The 16,961-nt window shown below is 33.9% G+C and overlaps 1 protein-coding gene across 1 annotated transcript in view; it reads right to left on the bottom strand.

The window, feature by feature from the left end:
* Nucleotides 1–16,961, bottom strand: part of NBEAL1 (neurobeachin like 1) — a 199,154-nt gene that overhangs the window by 54,514 nt on the left and 127,679 nt on the right. The window contains exons 28-34 of the mRNA XM_051983755.1: nt 15,036–15,211; nt 9,732–9,885; nt 8,705–8,833; nt 6,938–7,243; nt 6,691–6,840; nt 5,897–6,054; nt 4,338–4,462 (exon numbers count right to left, since the gene is read on the bottom strand). Of these exons, the coding sequence (XP_051839715.1) occupies nt 4,338–4,462; nt 5,897–6,054; nt 6,691–6,840; nt 6,938–7,243; nt 8,705–8,833; nt 9,732–9,885; nt 15,036–15,211 (1,198 nt within the window). The remainder of the gene's footprint in view (nt 1–4,337; nt 4,463–5,896; nt 6,055–6,690; nt 6,841–6,937; nt 7,244–8,704; nt 8,834–9,731; nt 9,886–15,035; nt 15,212–16,961) is intronic.

Genomic DNA, 16,961 nt, shown 5'->3' on the forward strand with positions numbered 1-16,961 from the left:
TGAATCAAACTGTCAGTGGAGTTTTCAGGGCAAAAAAAAAAGTGGTTTGACATTTGCTTCTCTAGTGGAGAATATATATTCTATTATTAAAATGTAAATCAATCTTATATAATTTAATTGAAATATTATACATTTTTAATGAAAATGGTAGAAAGTAACAATGTACAATATTAACAATTAAGAACCAAATTGAAAAAAGAAATTTTTTTATGTAGTATTGTGAAAAAATGGTTTAAGAATGAAAAAAGTAGATGAAGACTTTGTGGAGAATTTTAAGGGGGCATCTAAATTATTTCAAAATATCTGAAGGTTAATGAAGCTGCTAATTAAAAAAATAATTCAAAATCAAAGGCATTACTATACTGTACAGGTATTTAGGCAGAACTAATCTCAATCTCATTATTCATAATTAGAATTTTCTTTTGATTTATAAATTAAAGGAAGAGAAGAAGTGGGAGAATAAAAGCAAGACAGGTTAAAATACACCTGGGATTACTAGGGGAAAAGATGGCATTTAAAAAAAAAAAAAAAAAAAAGGAAGTGAGATCAAAAGAATGCATGTTGTATCTTATCAGAAAGACTGAGACATGAACTAAACTTGTCTAGAAAACTAGTCTCATACACTTGCCACCAGATGGCATCATCAGCCTAAGAAATCTTTTGGGTTGGAAGAGAGTTCTAGAGATAGTTGCAAATTGACATTTATTCTTAGGGCACATCTCCAAAAGAAGGATCATATCTTGAAGATCATTTTAAATTTTGTTTTTGTCTATTTACCCCCGATACCTGACAAAGCCTTTTACACAAAGAAAGGGACTGGACCTTTGATTTTGTGGGTAAAAGGAGCTTTAGTAATGCAGATCCCCATCTTCTATTCAACTCAGAATGGCAGAAAGCTACCTACATGAGTGCTTGAAAGGAAAAGTGACTTAAGGTCACACTGACAGTATGTATTAGAAGTGAAAAGTGGTCTGATGCTATGTGGCCTCTACGTAGGCATTTAATAAATATAACTACTGTTGGTCTCTGTTAGAAAGAATATTACCTTTAAAAACAGAATAAAAAAATACTTCCTAAGTGTGGTGATTTTAAAAAACATAAGCTCCTATGTAGCAGACATTGTTCTCAAGTTTAACTTTATCTAGAACCCATGTATTGAACAAAACAAAACAAAACAAGGAAATTTTTTACAAGAAAATAACATTTCAAAAACCACACACCTTAAATATGTAGACATGGAACTCAGAGACTTAGGAACCTTCTCCAAGTTCCTGCTGTTTGAGGCTTAGCACAGAATCCTACTGCAAGGATGAGCATCCTACACCTTAGTAGAACTATAGCTGTAGCTACTTCCTATACAGCTATCATTCTCAGAAATCCACAGAAGTGTCTTTAGAAAGAGGAGAATACAAAGGAAAAGTTTAGAAAAAGAGTGAGGAGCAGAAAAATCAGAAGGAGGTGTATAGAATAGACTTTGATCTTTTTAAAAGACTAAATTAAATTGTAAAGGGAGATGCTTTAAAAAAGAAGTCTGAGATGTCCATTAAGGGAACAGATGCTTTTAAATTTGTTCAATATTAGTCATCTCTTTAATCTGATGAAACTTAGTCCTTTTTTCCTCCCTGTGAGAGTAGTGAAATTAAGCTTCCCTTCTCCTTTAACTTCTGTTTTCTGAACCTAGAATCAATAAGAGTTACTTATACTAAACAATTTAAAGTCTCTTTAGTGTTTAAAATACTTTGCAGTGACTTAGTGATAAAAAGTTTATCGTAATCCCTGCCTTCAAGAAGCTTACACTATACTTAGAGTGGTTGTATAGCAAAGATCAACACAAACATACAAATTATAAGACAGAGAGATATGGGACAAAGCAGAGATCTAGGAGCAACTAAGAAAATCAGAGAAAGCTTCATGGAGATGGTACATGAACTGAGGCTTAAGGGAAAATAAAGATTCTATAAGTCAGAAATAAGAAAAAAGACGATAAGGATTTTGTACAGGTTAGGCTGGGACTTAGATCTGCTTTTGAAAGATTACTCAGGAAGAAGCCTGAAGAATAGATTACAAAAAGGTGAGAATAGCCGCTAGAGGCCAGTAAAACATTGGTAAATATTACAAAATTCCTGAAGAGTGACAAAGAACTAGGGTGATGGCAATGTGGATGAAAAAAACCAGACATATGCAATATTATAGTAGAAAAAGAAGGTACTGGAACAAACTGAATGGAGGGGCTGAATATGAGGGGAGACAGTAAAGGGGAGTAAAGGAAGGGAAGAGCCAAAGATGACACAGTTTGGAGCTTGAGGCTAGGAAAGTGGAAGTGCCATAATAAGGAAAACTAAAAGAAAAGATGGATTTAGGAGGGAAGATGATAGATGACATTCCTTCAGTGTGTCAAAAATACTGACATACTAAAATATTATGCTGACTCCAATAAGTAGGATTTAACAGAAATAAATGTGAGGTCTTACATTTGGATTAAAAAAATTAACTTCACAAATACAATCGTAGGGAGGCATGACAAGTTGTTTGTCTGGAAAAGATCTAGAAGCTTTATTGAATTACAGGCTCAGCAAGTCAACATCGTGATTATGACAGCCCCAAAAGCTAATGTGATCATAAGCTGCACTACGAAAGAGTATCAACAAGTAGGGAGGACACAGTCCTGGTATTACTCCCTGATCAATATACATTGCTTTACTTCTGCATACCACATTTTGAGAGAGTTATTGATAGTCTCAAAAGAAAACCAACTAGCATGGCAAAGGCTCTAAAGATCAGGCAACAGGAAGGCTGACTGAATTTGGGAGCATTTGCCTAGAGAAAGTAACTTTTTTTTTTTTTTTTGCCTTATTTTGCTGAGACAATTGGGTTAGACTTGCCCAGGGTCACACAGCTAGGAAGTGTCAAGTGTCTGAGATCACATTTGAATTTAGATCCTCCTGATTTCAGGACTGGTGTTCTATCCACTGGGCCACCTAGTTGCCCAAGAAAATAACTTTTTAAAGTAAGTAAAAGACTAAGAATCAAACTTTACCCTAAAGGACATAATTTGGGGAAATGGGCAAAAGTTTGAGAGAGGAGAATTTAGGCTAAATGTAAAAAAAAGTAAAAACCTGCTAACAATTACAATGTAGAAAGGGGATAGTACCTTAGGAGATAGCTAGTTGTCTTCTACCAGGTCTTCAAGCAAAGTATAATAACAATAATGATTATGATGAAAAATAACATAAATATTGTGTTAACTATGTCCCAGGTGATATGCTAAGTGCTGTACAATTGCTGTTATTATCCCCCATGCACAAATGAAGAAACTGAGGCCAATAGACATTAAATAACTTGTCCAGCTACACAGTAACTAGAGTCACATCAGAATTCCTGTTTTCCAACTCTAGATGTAGTACTCTATTGTGCAACTTAAATTCCCTCTATTTCTCAAAAATGTTCACCTTCAAACATGGGCATATATTTGTTTTATAAACTGTAGAAATTAGCAATCAATCAGAGGGAAGGAAATAGAATGAGTTAATTCTAAAACCAATTTAGAGAGAGTATGTCATTAAATTTTCTCACTATTCTGAGTAAGGCTGATTTTTGAAGTCCTTTCTAATTCAAAATTTGTTAACTGGAAACTCCTTCAAGGTAGAACAAACTGCTTTCTTTTTACTGAGATCGTCAAAAATCTGATCAAAACAGAGAAGACAAAGTCAGATGGACTAGATTCTGTGATTATGTACTTACAACTTTGGAAATGAAAAGTATGCCCATGGAAAATTCAATGTGTGATGGCTAGCAGATAACTGAAAATGAAGAATTAGAATTAAGGGAAGCAAGGGGCAGCTAGGTAGTGCAGTGAGTAGAGCACCAGTTCTGAAGTCAGGAAGACCTGAATTCATGACCGCAGACATTTAACCCTTCCTAGCTGTGTGGCCCTGGGCAAGTCACTTAACCCCAATTGCCTTAGGAGGGAAAAAAGAATTAAGAGAAGCGTTTAAAGCTACATTTAAAGATTTGAGAGTCATTTGAAAAGAAAACTCACTTAAAAAAGGAATGTTATACTTTAACATATTTAACATGTATTGGACTACCTACCATCTGGGGGAGGAAGTGGGAGGAAGGAGGGGAAAAAATTGGAACAAAAGATTTTGCAACTGCCAATGCTGAAAAATTACCCATGCATATATCTTGTAAATAAAAAGGTATAATAATAATTTTAAAAAGGAATGTTGCTGAAATTTTAATATAGTATTATGATATAAAATAACTATCACTAACAAAACTAGTTAATAGCTCACCATGCATGACATCAACATAAGTTAAAAGAGTTTAGAACTTACCTAAATTGTCCCTCAAAGCACTGGCTTCCTCATGAGAATTGAAATTATAATTCTGTATCAATTTAAGTTTCATTCGAGAATAGTTTTCCACATTAGCAAGTTTCCAGTGAATAACAGTCTGTGTCCTAAGAAGAGTAAAATTTATGATATTACAGCAATTCTACATAAAGAAAATTTAGTTGAAAATTGCAGTATTTGGAAATAACTAAGCACTAAAAAACTAAATTATTCAACTTTAAAGTATTATTAGCAAGTTATTTTAATAACGTCGTAATACTATCTGAAAATAGTCTTGTCAGAAAGAAACTACAAAGTACTGAGGACTGGGAAGACATACCATATCACGTCAAAACAGAAATCCAGTAACTCAAGCAATCTGTCAGCATGTGGAAATGGTTAAATTATATAATTGTTTTAAGTATGTAATTGTTGTTGGTAGTGGTTAGTTGTTTTTTCAGCCATTTTCTTCTCCAGTTCATTTTATGAGTTGGAAACTGAGGCAAATAGGGTTCAGTGACTTGCCCAAGATGATTCAACTAGTAGGTGTCTCTCTCTGAGAGTCTTCCTGACTCTAGAACTGGCCTTACCTACTGCATCACCTAGCTGACTCTTTAAGTATATAATACCATTAACAAATAAATATTTTTGCAGTTTAAAAAAAAAAAATAAATATTTACTGGGAGACACTTATTTTTTCAAACTGCAATAATAATTTACCACAATCATTAAAATTAGAACTTTGAAAAATTTTTTACGAATCCAAAATAACTAATCCATGACATCAGAATGGAAGGAAATGAGCAATTAGTAAGAATAGGCTGATTTTATAAGTTATAAAAGTCAGGACAATGTTTCTGAAAATATAAGATAAGACATCAGTAGATGAATTGTTATTCTGGAGAATGTCAAGAAGATTGAATCTTCTCTATATCTTAACCATTTTAAATTGTGGTACACTGAAGTTATCTTTCACTTAAGACATACATGATTCCTTTGATCCAAAGCCTATCCAATGGAAGCACCAAGCTAAGTATTCTAGACTTCTTTTTTACTTCACATAGCAGACATTCAAAGAGAGGTGGGAACTCAGAATTAGAAGATTTTCTAGGAATATTTTGAGCAATGAAGTAGCACAGCAGATAGAATGCCAGGTTTGGAATTAGGAACAGTCACCTCCCTGAGTTCAAACTCAGATACTTTCTAACTCTATGACTTTAAGTCACTTAAACTTTTTTGCTTCAGTTTCCTTATCAGTAAAATAGCAAACCATCCAAGGTACCTTTGCCAAGAAAACATCAAATGAAGTCACAAAGAGTTAAATACAACTAAGAAACAACTGAACAAAAAAAAGAATATTACACACACACACACACACACACACACACACACGCACGCACGCACCCTTAAAATTCCCAGGCCTTCGGTTCACAAAGAAAAAAACAAAGCAATGAAACAACCCATGATGGACTAGACCTGACCTTTTTTGGGGGGATGGAACTAAACAAATGCATGAAGGACCCACTATTCTAAAATAAAAAAAGTATATGATTTAGGTTTACCTCTCTGCCCAAGGACCTCTTTCACATGTCAGATAAAGCTGGATTGCCTTCCACTGTCTCAAAGTGGCTAAGTGTTGGCTGTGAAGTTGTTTAAGCATGCTGTTATACCGCAGGTTCTCTTGACGTGCTTTTCTCTTAAATGGTTCCACAAAAAAATCCTGAAGTAAAAAACAATGCCTTTTAAATACAATTTTGCAGATCATCTTCAGTGTTCAGTATCATGAGGTAATCCTGGCTTATTGCTCTCAAGGAGCTTGCGATCTAATGTAGGAAGGTTTTAGCTTCAAATTAGATGGAAAGACCCCAACTGTCCTTTGGGTAAAGTTGCAAAGCAGATAGTAAAGCCTCTTCTTTAAAGGCATTTTGACTGACAAATGATACCAATTTCTGAAGTAAAATAATTTGAAGTGTCAAGGATATGTCTACCCTGTGTCACCATATGGAATCACAAGAGTTGGAATTGCTTAGTATGGCTTGAACCTCCTACCTCTCTTCTCAAAGAAATTAGTTAATATATGCAGACATAATGCTTCTTCTGTGCAGTCTATAAGCCTCTGACCTCTAAGATCAAAGGAACACTGATTTAGAGTTTGAAGGAACCACAGGAGCCACTTATTCTTCTATTTTATTGATGCAAAAACTAAGGCTCAGTTTTATTGAATATTACTTACTGTATGCATGATTAAGATCAGGCAAGTTAGGCTACTGGCTGTTTCTCAAATGTATTTCATTTATATACTCTTGGTATTCAATATGAATACTTTCAGTATTTAAAAATATCTAAGAATGATTACCTGAAATTTGAGTTTGCTCTCTCCTCCTTCTCTGTCTCGTCTATGCATGTTGACCATTAAGGCTTCATAACAGTCCTTCCAATAAAGAGCCATAGACTCACAGCCATCACCAAATGTCTGAACTTCATACTGCTTCATATAAGGCATGATCTTGAGCAAAAGAGAACAACCACCCCAAGACTTAAAAACACTACTAACATAACAGTAATTTAATTTTTTAAATTTCCATGAAAAACTTAAAACTTACATATTTCTCAATGTAAATTTTCCACTCATTTGAATTGCAGTACTCTTGAAAATCCTCAAAAAATGAGGGACTGCCATTGGCAGTAGGTAATGAGGGAAGGTGCAAATTCATAAAAAGCAGATCATAAATTTTAGACACCAGGGTACGAAAAAGAGGAATCAGAAATGAATAGGTTTCTGTCTGTTCCTTGATAGACTGGCTTAGAATAGGTTCCAACTTTCCTAACAGGTAACATGCTTCAGCTTGGTTTTCAATCACTTTGGTCTGAAGAAGTGTATTCAGCTTAGCTGATGCCATGGCACAAACCTAACAGAGAATATTAAAAAAAAAATGATAAGGCTATATAAGACAAACTTTCCAAAAAGAAAAACTCAACCAGTAAACATATATAAAGGTCTTCAATTGACCATATCTAAGAGGGCAAAAAAGCAGTAGAATTTTACCTCTCTATCTGTGAACATTTTGATTATTTAAAAAAAAAAAAAATTTATTAATCATGGTAAGAAGATTGACAAGCCTTTAAGAAGGGTAATAACAACAGAAAAATAAAAGCAATGAATCAAACAACTGTGGAGAGATGAATCAAGACTAGATCAACTCACGATTGCTCCAAGTCTGATAATAAACCAAAGTAACTTCAAGGGATTTGTGTCTAAAATATCCAAAGTGTGCTTTGTGAAAAAGAAAAATCTAAATTAGAGATCATGCTTTAACACTATTTGTGCTCTTCCAGAAAGGAAACCTCAACTCTAAGCCAAATAAGAATTTAGGCTCCATAAGCTTTTAGTCTGGGATTTTTCAGGTTCTGTAAGATTAATCAACAAATCTCCAAGGACATATATAAGTCAGAACAATGCTATCAACAGGCCATAGAATTAAATTAAAAACTGGATGGATTTAAATGCATGACAAATAAGCTAGTTATGTTAGCTGCATTGTGTTAGAGTTATCAACATTTTGAAATTTCCTAGCCAGACCCACATTACATATATATTACAAACTTTATTTGTAAAATTTTCCATTTTATATAGAAGCAAAATAGCCTTTTCCAGAACATTATTAGGATATTTTAAAATAACTTGAAACAATCAAATAACTTCTTTCAATTAACTTTTTAATTAAGCTTTTATTTTCTATCTCACTGACCAACCATTCCAAATAAAGAAACGAAAGCAAAACCCTATTAACAAACATGCATAATCAAGTAAAGCAAATCCTCACATTGACCTTATCCAAAAATGTGTCACATTTTACATATTAAGTCTGTCATCTCTCACTAGAATGCTAGTGATAAAATATCCTGCTTCAGTTGGATTCTATTCTGTTAAAAAGACAAGGTGAATTTTAGTCTTTTTGTACCAATTAGATAAAACCCTAGAAATTTTAGAGCTAAAATGAAAGGTTTTTTATAACCATTACTCTCTGATGACTTTATAAAGTAATTAAGCTTTAAAAAAAAAAAAAAGATTCTCAGGAGCCAGATAACTGAAAAACGTGTATAGAATGGAAAAAAATTAATCAAAAAATTCCTTTCTTTTAAGACATAATGCTCAACTATAAAAAACTATAAAAATGCCCAAAAATGAACAAGATTATATATTTTATAAAAGCTATAGAGCATCTTCCAACCATAATATGTAGTAATCATTTGGAAGTAAATCTTATTGGTTGCAATAAACTGTTAAAACCAAGGAATTGGTCCTAAGAGCTGAATTCTTAAACTTGCCTTTGAATTTTCCAAGCTTTAATGTGTTAAGAATTACAAACCTGCAAATTATCTATCCCAATGAATCCCAGAAGCAAATGGATTTGAATTTGAGAAAGTTTCACCCATTCTGGGCTATCAGAGTACCAGATGGACAGGCTGTCAAAGAGAGGCATCATGTCTTCTAAAAGCTAATACAAAAAATAAATTGAGAAATAAAGATATTTTTATGTTCCTGAAAATAGTTTTCTCCCCAAACTAATACTTAGTACAAATATCAGAACCAAGTCAAAGTTAACAGTCAAAGGAAAAGGACCCATATGTACAAAAAATATTTACAGCAGCTCTTTTTGTGGTAACAAAGAATTGGAAATTGAGATGGTACTCACTAGCAGGGGAATAGGTGGACAAATTGTGGTATATAACTATGATGGAGTACTATTGTGCCATAAGAAATGATGAGGAGTTAGATTCAGAATAAGCTGGAAAGACTTATATGAACTGATGCAAAGTGAAGTGAGCAGAAACAAGAGAACATCATACACAGTAACAGCAATCTTGTAACAATTATCAATTATGGAAGACATAGTTACTGTGATCAATATAATGATCTCAGACAATGTCAAAAGACATGATGAAAAATGCAATCCATCTCTAGAGAGAGAAACGATTAACTCTGAGGGCAGATTGAAGCATATTTTTTTTTTTTGTATTTTGTTTTGTTTTGTTGTTTTTCCAACATGGGCAATTGAGAAACATTTTGTATGACTTCACATATATAGTGGGTATCATACTGCTTGCTTTCTCAATGGTTGGGGGAGGGACTAAAGAGATTAAGAAAATTTAGAACTCAATTTTAAAAATTAATGTTAACATTTTTTTCAAAATTAAGTTAATGCATAACAACAACAATCACCAAGTTTACAATCAATGGAAAAATCCAATTAGTAAAATAATCAAAATTAATAGATATAGATATAAAATCATTTTCCCTGATGTCTCTCTCATCTTCACACAATTTGAAAAAAAAAAAAAAAAAAAGATTGACTAAAGTACCCAAGTAAATAATTTCAAGAAATATTACTATACCTTTTCAGTCCACAGATTTGAGTTAACTAGTCCCTCTGTCTGCAGAAAATCCTGTATGATGAGCAGAAGTCGGAAGGCATTTTCTGCAGTTGTTGGACTAGTTTTTGCCTCTCTATTTTCTGCAACCGCCCACTCTAACATCTTCTGTAGCAAACTAAGAAGAAAACAAAATCCTCTTAAAAACCATAATAAATAATAGTTGAAACCACTAACAACTTAAGCAACTTTATATTGCAGGATATAAAATAAACCCACAAAAGTCATCAGCATTTCCACATAGTACCAATAAAATCCAACAGGAAGTTAGAAAGAATTTAAAATAACTGCAGAAATAACCCAGTGAGGGAAATGAATGTAAACTATTTACATGTTTGTTTTTCTTCCTGGGTTATTTATACCTTCTGAATCCAATTCTCCCTGTGCAACAAGAGAACTGTTCGGTTCTGTACACATATATTGTATCTAGGATATACTGCAACATATTTAACATATATAGGACTGCTTGCCATCTAGGGGAGGTGGTGGAGAGAGAGAGGGGAAAAATCGGAACAGAAGTGAGTGCAAGGGATAATGTTGTAAAAAATTACCCTGGCATGGGTTCTGTCAATAAAAAGTTATTATAAAATAAAATTAAAAAAAAAAAGAAAAGAAATAACCCAGTGAATAGACTGACAGATATGCAGTCAAGACTGTTCTTCCTAAGTTCAAATCTATCCACTGAAGAAGAGATATTTGACTTTTACAACTGCATGATCAACCATTTCACTGCTGGGTTCAAGTGAATGCAAGAAAAAGACATTGGTGAAACCAAGAAAGCTGTTCACCATCTGTGGGCTGCTTTTGAATGTGTAAAGCACACCCTTCTCTTCTAGTTCCCAGAGCAGTTCTAAGATGGACTCCTATGAAGGCATCAATTTTTGTACCTCTATCACCTGTGCCCATTTTGAAGAGCTGAATGCTAAGCTCTTTTTCATGACACAATGTGGAAAAGGTCCTAAGAGATACCAAGCTAAATAAATAATTAGATTTATGAGATTGTCATGATGGTTAGTTGTATTCAGATCCCCAAATTCTGCAGAACTACTTCAATGGTAAGAAGCTCAACAAGAATACCAATCCTGATGAAGTTTTTGCCTACCATGCACCTCATAAGGCTGCCATCTTGTCTGGCAATATATCTGAGAACATGTAGGACTTGCTGCTATTAAACACCACTTTTCTTTCTTTTTTTTTTTTTATTAAAGCTTTTTATTTTCAAAAAATATGCATAGATAATTTTAAACATTCATCCTTGCAAAACCTTGAGTCACAAATTTTTTTTTACTTTCCTTAGTCAGCAAGTAATCCAATATACATTAAACATGTGCAATTCTTCTATACATATTTACACAATTATCATGCTGCACAAGAAAAATTAGATCAAAAAGAAAAAACAGGAGAAAAAGAAAAAAAAAAGCAAACAACAAAAAAAAGGTGAAAATATTACATTGTGATACACCATTCAGTCCCCACAATCCTCTCTCTGGATGTGGATGGCTCTCTCCATCACAAGTCCATTGGAATTGACCTGAATCACCTAGTTGTTGAAAAGAGCTAAGTCCATTAGTATTGATCATCACATGATCTTCTTGTTGCTTCTACTCACTTCACTTAGCATAAGTTCATGTAAATCTCTCCAGGCCTCTCTAAAATCATTCTGCTGATTGTTTCTTTTAAAATAATAATATTGCATAATATTCAAATACCATAACTTATTCAGTCATTCCCCAACTGATAGGCAGCCACTCTGTTTCCAGTTCCTTGCCACTACAAACATTTTTGCATATGTGGGTCCTTTTCCCTTTTTTGTGATTTCTTTAGAATCTAGGCCCAGTTAGAGACACTGCTGGATTAAAGGGTATGCACAGTTTTATAACTATCTGGGCATAGATCTATATTGCTCTCCAGAATGGCTGGATCAAATTCACCACTCCACCCACAATATATTAGTGTCCCAGTTTCCCTATATCCCCTCCAACATTCATCATTATCTTTCTTGTCATCTTAGTCAATCTGAGAGTTGTCTTAATTTGCATTTCTCTGATCAATAACATCACTTCTCTTTGCTTTGGAACTGAAACTGCTGGTGGAGTTATGGCAGTTCTCAACAATAACAACATCTACATCAAGCAAGTACAGACTGCTTATTTCAGACTTATGAAGATGAGAGATTTGCATTAAAAGGATAACAACCAGCTTGGCAAGTTTCAGTTCAGAAAATCCTTTTCATTCCTAGGGTTGTATTCCTTACATTGAAGTTACATTTGACATTGATGCATATGGCATCCTCAATGTTTCTGTGGTGAGTAAGAACATGATAAAGGTCATCTAAACACAAGGTCCGGGAGCTGAGAAATACAAGGCTGAAGATTAGAAGCAGAAAGATAAGGTGACAAGCAAGAATTCTCTTGAATCTTATGCTTTCAACATGAAGGCTACTGTAGAAGATGAGAGACTCCAAGACAAAATTGATGGTGAAGACAAACAGAAAATTCTTGACAAAATGAAATAATCAACTGGCTAGATAAGAACCAACTGCTGAGAAGGAAGAATCTTGAGTATCAGCAGAAAGAACTGGAGAATATTTGCAACTCCATCATTACTAAGCTATACCTGAATGCTAGTTGATGGCAGCCCCATCTGGAGGTACTTCTTGTGGACCCACCATTGAAAAGGGCAACTACATGCAAGACTGTATGTCTTCCATACAGCTTTCCAAAAAGTGAAAGACTCAAATTTATAGCCAAGGTAGTAGCAATTTAAAAATAATATTTAAACTATTATGTGAATATGGATAGCCTGAATATTTGAATGTCTAAGGAGAGAAAGAAATGAAGAATACTATACTTTATTAATAATGTAAACAAATGGGAATGCCAGTTCTGTTCTCAAGAATAAAATTTAAAATTGACACCGACAAAAAAAAAAAGAAATGTTATGTGTGATAAAGCATGTAAAGCTCTATATGAACTGAAGCAGAGTGAAACAAAGCCAAGAAAACAATATGAACAGTAACTACAACAATGTAAATGAAAAAAAAATTACTACACAGCAAAAAAAAAAAAAAAAAATCAAAATTAAATGCAACCAAATTACATATAGATCAAATTGGACTAAATGAAAAGATATGAGAAGTTACCTCTAAAGTACCTTTTTTTGTGGAGATGGAAAGTCTACGGATGTTTACATATTGCATGTTTTTGGACAACTGATGTTTGTCCTGATTTTTTCTCCTCCCTAAAAATACTATTTGCAATATAGGCTGGCTCTTTGGAGAGGGAAAGAAAGTACTTTGGATAATTAAAATATTCTTGAAGAATGATGAAGAAAGCAGTATCACTGGATTAAAAATTATTGGGGTGTGGGAGTTTTAACAAGGTGTAAGAAGATAGGTTTTGAAGAGGTTTGAATGCCAAACAAAAGATTTTATATTTGATCCTGGTGATAACAGAAATGTACTAGAATTTACTGAACTTGGTTGAAACTTCAATTTAGGAAAATCAAATGGGCAGTTGGAGGATGAACTGAAGTAGCAAAGACTTGATAATCAGGCTATTGCAATAGTCCAGGTATGAGGAGATGAAGGCCTGTATCAGAATGGCAGCAGTGTAAGAGTAGAGTAAGGAGCATATCTGATAAATGATACAAAAGTAAAACTGATAGGGAGGATCCTCAATATTTGCAGAAAAGTTTGGAAGGGGAGAGGATTTCAGGAGAATGATAACGAAAAAATTAAGTTGATGTGGCATCACTTTTTATTGCTCTTATTTACACTTAATTTTGTTCTATAACTGCTTTAGTCATGAATTTATTTCAGAATTCAGCTACCTGTAATGGATTTAGTTTAGAAACATATTTCTCTTGCTAATCAGGAATTCAGCTATCGTTAGGAAATGTGGCTCAACACAAGGGATTTGACAGCTTTACACCATCAACTTATCTTTCAAGAACATCTAATTTGTTGTCCAAAGAAGTCTGGGCTATTATTTTTGGCTTTGCAGGTAAATTCAAACAATGGATTTCTTAATTATAGGAGGGAAAGCTAACAGCCCCTCAATTCCCTACTTTTAGTCAATCATATTGCTCTCCACATCTTCAGGAATGGATCACGTTGCCCTCAATCTCCTGATGTCATCTACCCTGTGCAGTTCTTTGTTCTATGCTTATGAAAATGAGTTGCAACTTTAAAGGCAGTCATTGATCCTTTTATTGGTATACAGCAGCAGGTCCCTATTAATAAAGTGATATTTTGCACAGAGAAGTGTGCCTCAGTTTATCATTCATTATCTGGTCCTGATAACAATGAGTTCTGTTTTGGATAGCTGAATTTAAAACAATCAGTTTAAGAAGTCAATAGGAAGACAAAGATATAAAATTGGAGGTTAACAAAAATTATAGGACTGGATAAGTAGATTTGAAAAAATAATTGTATTCAATTAGAATGAATAAAAATGACAACTGAATCCATGATTTCTGACAAGATCACTAAGTGAAATAGTATAGAGGGAAAAGAAAGGCCCAGGACAGAACTCTGTGGGAATTCAATTAGTGGGAGTGACCTAGATAAAGATCCGGAAGAGGAGACCACTAAAGAACAGTCAGATAGGTAGAAGAGGAATATCCTAAAAAGTTAGAGAAGTGAGAATATCAAAAAGAGGATGACTAAAATTGTCAAAAACTATAAATAGTTCCAGAATGATAAGGTTTGAGAGAAGGCCACTGGTAACTGGAAATAGCACTTTTGATTGAAGATAAGGCTAGAAGCTACAATGTATCATAAAGAAGAGCTCAAATGAGTATGTTCATAAAGTGCTTCATAAATGTCAACCATTGAGTTTATAATCTAACAATCTTCTGTACAGTAATGGCAAACTATCCCTCCTCTGGAAAAGATCCTGCTCTGAGTCTTCCAGAATAACAGAAGGAAGAATAAAACAACTAAGTCTCTCTAGGGCCAGCTTCTTAAACTGTGCTTCATAATCCCACATAATGTCTTATAACTCATTGTGGGGGTCATGAAATTATGATTTTATTATCAATAAATGTTTGGCCTATTTTATCTGCCTATATACCTGGAGTCACAAAAATTTCTCAGGCAAAAAAGGGTTTGGTTGTAAGAGTAAAGTTTAAGAAGACCTGATCTAGAGATCTAAATCTTTTTTTTTTTCTTATATAGATAGTAAAAGATAAATTAAAAACTTAATACATTAGATTCAATTGTGAAATAGGATTTAGTGAGATGGAAATCATTTCTTGATTACTTACCACAGTTTTATTTCCTCTGGAGGCCTAAGCAGCTCACTAGAAATTCCTGGTTTAGTCAGAGCAGAAAGCACTTGGCCCCTTTCAATCCAAGCAGCATCATCTGACCTTTCTAGTCCCCTGCACATCACACAGCTCAGAATGCTTGTCATTAATTGTAGGAGCTCTTCCTCACATCTCTGGGAAAAAAAAGACAAAATTAAAAATTGTTTTGGTGTAGAATGACTAATAAGAAAAAATTCATGTTTTAACATAATAACTTTAATTCTTTGCATTTTTATTTCATAAACTGATCAAGAGTATGATTTCATAATATGCTTTGAATAAGACAAGATAGCAGACAGGTTTAATAAGATATTAAAATTGTCTCTTCTATGAATCAATAAGTATTCAGTGCCTTCTATGTCAGGCATTGTTCTAGTTCTGGGATACAAAGAAAGGAAAAAAAATACTTCTTCCAAGGAATTCACTGTCTGATGGGATAGATAACATTCAAACAAGCACATACAAAGAAGATAAAAAAAGAGAAAAACAGAGAGAAAACACCAAAAATAAGGAGGGTTGGGAAAGTCATGATTTTAGTTGTATCTTGACGGAATCCAAGAAAGCAAAGAAGCAGAAATTAGAAGGAAGAATTTGAAGCATGGAAGCAGCCAGGAAAAATGCTCTGAGTCTAGACTATCTTATTCTTGGAATGGAAGAAAGACCACTGTCATTGGATCAGAGAATAAATGATGGGAAAATAAGGTCTAAAAAGCCTGGAAAGGTGGAGGGAGGAACATGCAGATTATGAAGGATTTAGATTAACTGAGGGCTTTATTTTATTTTATTTTGGTGGTAATAAGAAAAAGGGGGCTGTACTCGGGACTTTCTCCACCAAGTACTAGGAAGTTCACTCCAGCTCTGGAGAATTATCCTAGAGAATTACCACTATAGTTTCTCCCTCCTAAAATATACAGGTACTTTCTGTACCTTTTGTATCACAGCCCCATTCTGAAGAATGTCTCCTCTGAAGTTACCAGAGATTTCTTAATTGCCAAATCAAAGAGACTTTTCTCAATCCTAATCCTTCTTGACATCTTTATAATACTCTCCTTTGAGTAGTTCTGACACTGCTGCCTCCTGTTTCTGCCTTTTCCTTTCTGACCATTCCTTCTTGATCTCCTTTGTTGCATCCTCACTCACACCCAATTCTAAGTGTTCTAATGCCCTCTGGGCTTTAGTCTCTTCTCCTTCTATATTTCCTCATCAGCTTCCATGTGGTCACTGATAATCTCTAGGTAAGAGGATTCTCCCATCTATATATTTAGTCCCACTTCTGTCTACTAAGTCCAGTCCCATATCAACTCTTTCATGAACATCTCAAAATGGATATCTTGTAAGCATCTCAAACACATGTCTAAAAGAGAACTCATTCTCCCCTGCGCCTCCCCAAATACCCCCAAATTTTTTTCATTCTCCAACGTCCTATTACTGTCAATATCTTTCTAATCACACATGGCCTAAACCTCTTCAACTTCCTTAACTGTCAAAATGCATAAAGTTTGGGAATGAGAAAAAAAGTGGAGGCACTTAGTAAAAGATCATGCTCTCAAGGAATATAAGACAAAAAGTAGCAGGGATAGCTAAAAAGAATAGGTTTTTCAGTCGACAAGCATTAAATATATATATTACTGTGTGCCAGGTATTGTGATATTATTAATAAAAGAAATAAACTAAGACTTAAATTTCTGGGCTTATGAGAATTAGAACATATATTTGATGTATTAACATTTTATGAAACTAGCTTATATTTACTTATCTGTAACACTTTAAGTTTCACAAAGTACTTTCACATAAATTATCTCATTTGATCTTCACAACAAAAATGAAACACAATTTGCCACACTTATTTCAAGGCCAGAATAACTGAAAAAGATATTATAAAAC

Source organism: Antechinus flavipes, chromosome 3, assembly GCF_016432865.1.
Source record: "Antechinus flavipes isolate AdamAnt ecotype Samford, QLD, Australia chromosome 3, AdamAnt_v2, whole genome shotgun sequence".
Lineage (NCBI taxonomy): Eukaryota > Metazoa > Chordata > Mammalia > Dasyuromorphia > Dasyuridae > Antechinus > Antechinus flavipes.